The sequence below is a fragment of the Nothobranchius furzeri genome, chromosome 5 (assembly GCF_043380555.1).
Source record: "Nothobranchius furzeri strain GRZ-AD chromosome 5, NfurGRZ-RIMD1, whole genome shotgun sequence".
NCBI classification, from domain to species: Eukaryota; Metazoa; Chordata; class Actinopteri; order Cyprinodontiformes; family Nothobranchiidae; genus Nothobranchius; species Nothobranchius furzeri.
In genome coordinates, this window is record NC_091745.1 from 14068518 (window position 1) to 14076299 (window position 7782).

Consider the following 7782-nt stretch of genomic DNA (forward strand, 5'->3'; position numbering starts at 1 on the left):
TCACTTATCCTTTCAGGGCAGCATGGAAGTACCAAATAAAAACCAAGTAGCATGCTTATTGCTCTTTATTTTAATTTTATTTATTTTTTTAAGTATGAAATTGTCATTGCATTCAAAAAACATACAATTTATTCAAAAATATGCCAAGTAAAAACAATTTCTGGCATAGTAGAAACATTTTTACCAGCCTTTCTTCAGATTACAACCCCCCCCCCCCCCCCCCCCAAAAAAAAAAGATCAGCCCTCATGTTGAAGATTGCAGCTCCATCAGAACATGTCAGGGCAACGGAGATAAAGATAAGTTATCCTGTTGCCAAAAATGTCCTGAGTTCCACAACTTCTCAGAATAAAAAAAAGAAGAGAGAACACTTTGTTTTATTTTTTTTTATTTCTGCTTCCACCTCTTGTCTTATGAAGGTTTGCGGTACTTGCACTGGATCCACACCCTATACATGGTCAGCTGCTTCCCTCGGTTCACCTGTAGCCGTCTGTCCACAAGGTTCTGCACCTTTTCTAAGCCAGCCTCAACAAACAGCTCGTGAAGCTCATCTGAAATACAAATATAAAAGAAGTTCATGGATGAGTGGATTTATAGCAAATACAAATCTGATTATAACCTTTTTTTTTTTTTTACCCTGAGTAAAAAAATAAACTCGCGTTCCATCGCCTCGGACATAAAAGTTCTCTGAAAGACATCTTCCTGAAAGAAATGAATCATTTTTGTTAAATGTTGCAGTTCTTCTTCACCAACACCCATCAGTAAATTATAACTGAACCATAAATTCTCTTTAAATGCTCCTGAAGCATTAAAGCAGCTTTAAAAACGAGTTTAAATTCTGTAACTGCTCCAAGTGATTTCTGAGATGGACTAACCTTTTTTGAAACGTAACTGTGCCATGTCATAGCGCCCATAATCCCTGAGCAGCATCACCCCGCCTGGTTTCAGCAGACGTGCCAATCTACAGATGGACGTTAGCATCCTGAAACAGACATGATGCTTTCACAGTCTATGACTGCTAAGGCAAAAGTGAAAAGATGGAAGGAGGTAAAGAAACGCTTGCTCCTACTTGCTCGGATGAAGAGCCGATAGCACAAAGATTAACACTATAACATCTAGGCTTCCATCGGGGACGGGGTAATTGGCTTCTGCATCACTCAAGTCATGCACAAAGGCAAAGCAGCGCTGGGAGTCGTACTCTGGATTAGTCTGATGAGAGAAGTTTTCAGCTCATTAGTAAGCCCACAGGCCTTTAGGTCGCCTGTTCATTCGTGGCTCCAAACATCTTCTCACCTTGACCAACTCCACAGCAGTGCTGGAGAAATCGCAGCAGTAGACGAACAGTCCTGTGTCACTGCAACAGGGAAAGCTGCATTTACAGACTCCAGAGGATAAAATGGTTCTTTAACTAATGAGTCTGGATTCTGTTGGCCTTACTTGTTGGTCTTCAGTATTGGGAAAACTGTGTTCCCCACACCACAGCCAACCTGTTCAGATCAGATCACACAGAACCTCATTTTGGTGTTAGACGTTCTCACTCCGTCATTTCCTAAAGTAATTACCCTTTCCAGGAATTTCAACAGCAAAACCAGAAACGGTCTACAGAATAAACTAAAATAATTAGAATAGGGTGCAAAATTACATTTAATTCAGTAATTCATCTTAGACTGAGAGACCATTTAAAGGCTCAGGAAGCCTTAGTAGGTGTTTTAGATTCATTAGCTGATGAAGGTGCAACACGGAGTCTAGAATATTGAGCCTTTTCACATTATTCTGATAATCCAAGATTCTAAGCTGTAAGCCAAAATCATAATTATAACGCCGGGGACACACCGGCCGCAGAAGCGCCGAGAAGCGAATCGCTCATGGAATTCGGCCGCTGCTCGCCGCTCCTCAGTTCAGATCAGATGCGCCCCAGTCGAGGCGCGCCTCGGCTTAGCTGTAGTTTTTCTTTTAAACACTTGGTGTCCTCCATTTCCTCTCTGCCTTTTCTCAGCTCTTTTCCTCTACGTTTGAGTGTGTGTGTGTGTGTGTGTGTGTGTCTGTGTCTATGTCTATGTCTATGGTATGAGTTGTTTCTGCCAGTTGAATCTCTTGGAACCCGCTCCAATTCTGCAGCTATATCCTAGCAGTTTCCTCCCAAATGGGTACATAAATATTCATGTTTTTCGGGGGTCGTACAGCTCGTGTTTCTCAACTTCCATAATTCATTTAAAGTCATCCATCTTAACTGCTTGCCTCAGACTTTCTGCCTCTCTGTCCTGTTTGCTCCGGAAAAAAGACACCCAAAACCACACCCCCTTCACGTGGTCACACACGCACACAAGTTCGATGTGTGTGTATGTGTGTGTGTGTGTTCGTGTGGTTTTTCTGCAGTGTCTGATTACGAACACATTTGACTATTGCGGAATTTTATTTTGAAATGCTTTATTTTGTTAACTTTACGGGCCTGCCTCTTATGTCTAGGTTTGACTTCCTGCCAGAATTGACGTGATTCACCCGCGGCTCGCGAAAAAAATAGAGCAGACGCCGAAATGATCGCTGCACGGCGCGGGCTGGAGCGCCGGCGCGAGGCGATTCGCGGCGCTTCGGCGGCCCATGTGGTCTATAGAATAGCTTAACAAGGGCACCGAATGAAGGCGGTCCCATTTTCGCAGCGCTTCCGCGGCCGGTGTGTCCCCGGCGTAACAAAGAAAGACTTGAAATACCTGGCTTTGTGTGTAACAAATCTATATCATATATTACAGACCTATTCATTTGATTTACTGACATAAATTAACTTTTGCAAATTCAAAGTTTTGAGTTTCACCTGTACTCGGGCTGGGCGATATGGACTTAAATCATTATCATGATACATATATTGGGGATTTCACCTCAATAACAATAAATAGACAACAGGTATAAGCAGAAACAAAAGTTGTCCACTAGATGGAGCTATCACATGAATCATGTTGAGTCACATTTTTACCTGACTCTAGGTGGTACAGGTTCTTAAAGGGACACGATGAACGTTGCCAACCTACACGCATCTTTTCATTTTTTATGATCAAATTTATTGACATGGGAAAAATTATCTTGATGAGTCAGAAATTTCGATAATGATAAATTTTCGATTTATTGTCCAGCCCTGACCTGTATTCAGCTGTTAAATCTGCACTTGCAAATTTAATGAACAAATTAGCTCACACCCCTTTCCCCCACGTCTCTTTAACAACGTTCTGACAAAGTATAGCTATAAATATATTTTGGAGATAAAAAAAATAATGAAGTGGTTCTCTTGCATTTGTCTAAAAACGTTTACCAATCACACGTTTCGAACCAACAGCAACCATCAGACTATCCGGTTGTCGGTCTCGCCAAACCGCCACATTTCCCTGGCTCCTCCATTCATCACACACTCACATATTTAGCAACAGAACACCACTGGTGTGGGAGGTTGGCGGCTCAATAACATCAGAGAAGAAGAAACAGCCGGCTGCTACCACTTCAAATTCAGGACAGACTAACAAAGTCCCAAAAAGAAAATCACCATTTAAAGTCAAGGACTAAAGACGTTTGGACCTAGAAAACGGCAACTCTCATTTCATCCGGCTTTGCGGGTTTACGATTCTGGCAGAAGTGTTTCAGGGAAGATACCCAAGGGGAGGGGTGAGTATTCCATGACCATGTTTGTGTTCAAAACCTAGATTGTTTGCAGATTTGCTAGAACAGCTTTAATCAGAGCTCAAGTGTGAAATAATGTAAAAATGAAAAGATTTGTGAAGGTATTTAAATAGCATAAAAACATAAATGTAAGAGATTGGAGGCGTTTTGAGATTGATTTGCTGCTGTTAAACTATTCCATCCATCCATCCATCCATTTTCTGAACCCGCTTGTCCACGTAGGGTCGGGGTGGGGGGGCTAAACTATTCCATTCTCCTAAACTTCAAAGCCTTTTGTCTGATATTGACCCTTTGCACGTGACGTCACGCCACTCATGTGGCCGCCCCCTTCGCCATGATGGACGGCAAAAAGATCGTTGACACCCGTAGAAACACCAGTGAAGCTAGTCAAAACAAGCCAATTTGTAGCCTTTTATGGCTTTTATTGAGCTGATTTGACAGTAAAATGGTTCTAGCTTGCTGCGTGGTCGGCTGCACTAACAGACGAGGACGTAAACTCAACTTGTTTTGTTTTTTTAATAACTTTGATGGAGACTGAGGACGGAGATGAACTGCAGCATCAATCAAGCGGACTAGCAGGCCTCAGATTAGCAGCGAACATGTTTTTACCGGGTAAGATTAACGTTCATTTATTTCACGAGGAAGACGGGGACAGGGATACATGTGATGTGTTTATACTAGTTACTGATAATCCTGATGGATGGGTATTTCACCACGGAGGCTGCGCTCCGTCCACTGTAGTGTTAAGCGAGACAATTATTAACAATATTAAAGCTCCGATGTATGATTACGTGTGTTAAAATGACGTTATTTATTTATTTATGAGCGTCGGCGTTCAGAGATCTTCTCATTCCGGTGTGAGAGCAGCAGCTGGACCCGGTAACACCACCAGCAACAGAAGCTGGTAGGGATCCGGACTATTTAACAATCAGCTTTGGTGTGAAGTGAAACGCTGTTTATAACATAAAGTTATAAATCCAGAGGGGTGAATTTAGGCAAAGTCAGCAACATGTTTACATCGGTGAACAGCTGCAGAGAGAAGTAAGCTAACGTTGGTAAGCTAGTTAGCATACCGCTCTCTATGAGCCCCCGCTAGATGCGCTACTTCTTCTGATAACTGAACTGGGCATGAACTAGTGGAAGGAATGCTGGAGGAGTTTTGTTCTTGTTTTGATCGCAAAAACAGTTTCAGGCTCTACTTTTCCCTTTGTTTAGTAATCGTGTCGCTCACTGTTTACATGCTTTTGCCGTCCACCATGGTGGACCCACAGGATTAGGTGACGTCGGTGCAAAGGGTCAATAGCTGTTTTTTTTTTTTTTTTACCATTCCTGCTGCTGTCAAGTTTAAATCTGTTATTTCACTTAGAAAATTAGGACATTTCTGCCAAACTTCACCTCTGGATATGCTACTTAGAATATTTATGCTTGTAAATAAACACAGACTTTGATGTAAATAACCAACGGTGAAATTCACACCGGTGTTTGGAACAACATAAATAGTTGAGAAACGTTGGCGACTGAAGCTGTTTTAAGACCGCAGTATTTCAGGTGCGTCTTTGTTGTGCTGACTAGCTGTTAGCTCATCAGTCGTGAAGGATGTAAATGATTTTTCTCTGAACCATGGGTGTTCTTTAATCTAAATAACAGTTAAGATATTTGATCTTTTAAACAGAAAAACACCTTAAATTGGCTGAAAATTTCTTAAAAGTTATTCAAAACCGTTTTTGACACTCTAAGCCACAGATGTCAAATTTTGGTCCTCAAGGGCCGCTATCCCACATTTTAGTGTTTTCCCTGCTTCAACACACCTGATTTTAATCAGCAGGCGATCAACAGGTTTCTGCAGAACTTGATGAGCTGAACAGGTGAATCAAGCGTGTTGTACATAAAGTGCGACAGCAGATGGAGGTGAAACAATCCACGCTGGCAGTCCTGTGATGATGACCTGGCTTTGTTGCTACTGGACTTTTAAGTAACAATATTTTTTGCCCAACAGTATTGATTTCTTTACTTTGTTTTGTGTTAGTATTAGCTGGCTCCTGTTTGTGTTAGCTTGTTAGCGCTAGCTACAGCGGGCTGCTGCAGGGTTGTTTACGATAGTTGTATTTCCACATTCAACCAGTAGGGCAGAGAGGTAAGAAACTGTTTAGTGTTACTTGCTGTGATGCCCTCGCTAGGATAAATATAACCTTTTATGCCCCACCCTGCAGGTAATCTTCTGGGGGGGGGGGGGGGGTGTCATAGTATGACAGAGCGGGGGTGGGAGTGTGTTGTATCTAGCATGAATATGAAGCTAAAGTATGATGCTGGATGAGTCCTAATCTACATAGTTACCCATTAAAAAAGGCTAATTTCACCAACTCAAATGAACAGTCGTTTAGCAAAGTTCACATTTCTAAAGAAAACCTATAACTTTTTAGCATTCATGTTCACTTTTTGCAAAAACTGGTTTTGAAAATATGAAATATTGCCCAGCTAGTTTGATTTGCTTTTGTAACATTCTCTAACCTCCAAAATGCGATATGTGGCAGAAGAACCAGGAAAGTCACAGCTGTCATGGGGCAAAGCAGCAGATTCCTGCCATTGTTTTTCATCTAGACTGCTCCTCTGGCTGCAATCTGTGCCCCGGGCATTTGGATGCGATTCATGGTTCAGGCTGCAATGTGGAGCCAGCTCTGGGAACTCTGTAAACAGCCAGTGACGGTCTTTGAAGAACCGATTCTCATGTATCGTGTAAAACTCATTCCAGTATTCACTGGCCAGGCTGTCATATTCCTCTGGAAAGACAGATAAAACAGAAATTTGCACAATTTAAATATTAAATTTGCACATAAAATCCCTTGTAAACATTCAACAGACTATAAACCAATTCTGTCGGCAACTACAGATGTTCAGACTCTCACACAAAATGTGCACATCCAACACTGATGCTCTTCTGATCGGAGCTCTGCATCCCTCTCTTTTTATGGCAAGTAGTGAGATTAGTGTGAAGTATGGCAAATTCAAACCTTGTTTTTCTGGAGGTAGCGGCTGATTGTTTTCTGACACTTTCTTCTTTGCAGCTTCTTCTTGTTCATCAGTCCACTCCACATTGTCCCTGGTGACACCAAAACACTGTTTTCAGTGACGAGGCATGCCTTGCAGTCCTCAGATTCCCAAAGAGAAATCTTTCCTGGAGATTTCTTCCATTAACCACATATAGATCAAACATCTGGAAAGGATGCCTTCTTCATGCGTCCCTAGGTGTTTCAGACATGACCAAACGAGGGCAGATCTTGGGGAAAACCCAGGGCATGCTGGAGACACCTAGCCTGGCAAGCCAGACTAAATAAATGTATTAGTCAAACTTTGCAAAGCAAGAATTTGGTTTAGTTCACTAGGCTAAGAAGACCTAGCTTGGAGGGAGAAAGTCTGGTCCCAGTTGAATGTCAAGCATCTTTGAAAAACCCCTGCCATGGTGTGATTTTCAGATTCATCTCATGAGATGGCACTGAATGCTCATTACTCTCTACTATAGGCCTTGCACAGCAGCTACGCTAATTTATAGTGAATCTCAAAACAAAATTAGAAAATTATTTACTTTGTGACTAAAGCTGGCGCTACTGGTTAACTAACAGGCTTGTTTTAAACTATCAGCTCTGATTAAGAAACAGATGGAACTCCAAGCTAATCGCGTCCCATTAGGAGATCCACATGAACATCTCTGTTCTGGTTCCGGTACCGACCATGCGTTGTGCTGGAAGACCTGTCGCGGGTCGGTAAGGAAACGCGTTCCGAACCGGGGTCTGGTGTCCGAGGATGAAAGGGCTAGAACCGAACCGATTTCACCGCAGCCTCCCTCCACTCCGTCCACGGTACGGGGCGCCGCCATGATGGATCTTACCTGACGTCAAAAGGGGCGGGCTTTCAAAAGTGATGCGTTCAGAAGCAATCGGGAAAAATCCTGAAGTTGTGATATTGAGCGAGTAGTATAGCTTCAGAAAATGGATTAAATTAATCAACCAGGTGGTCAGCGTGCGGCTGAGATTTAAAATGCTCATATTGTACTTACTTCGCACAAATTCTGGAAGAAGAAGAAGAAGAAGAAGAAGAAGAAGAAGAAGAAGAAGAAGAAGAAGAAG

General features: G+C 42.3%; 1 protein-coding gene across 1 annotated transcript; it reads right to left on the minus strand.

Annotated features, from left to right (window-relative positions):
* Positions 1–52: 52 nt before the first annotated feature.
* mettl2a (methyltransferase 2A, methylcytidine) lies at positions 53–7571 on the minus strand. The gene is made up of 9 exons (XM_015948884.3): positions 7387–7571; positions 6670–6758; positions 6170–6438; positions 1436–1485; positions 1292–1352; positions 1068–1207; positions 874–980; positions 635–700; positions 53–549 (listed from the first exon to the last, which is right to left on the minus strand). The coding sequence occupies exons 1-9, from the start codon at positions 7530–7532 to the stop codon at positions 410–412; spliced, it is 1068 nt and encodes a 355-aa protein (XP_015804370.3). The 5' UTR covers positions 7533–7571; the 3' UTR covers positions 53–409.
* Positions 7572–7782: the final 211 nt, after the last annotated feature.

Excerpts from the sequence above, each read along its gene's own strand:
- mettl2a (XM_015948884.3), bottom strand. The coding sequence starts at position 7,532 with ATGGCGGCGCCCCGTACCGTGGACGGAGTGGAGGGAGGCTGCGGTGAA. Across the intron at positions 701-873 it reads ACAGTTACGTTTCAAAAAAG|GAAGATGTCTTTCAGAGAAC; the intron begins GTTAGTCCATCT and ends CATTTCTTTCAG. Across the intron at positions 550-634 it reads AGTTTATTTTTTTACTCAGG|ATGAGCTTCACGAGCTGTTT; the intron begins GTAAAAAAAAAA and ends TTTGTATTTCAG.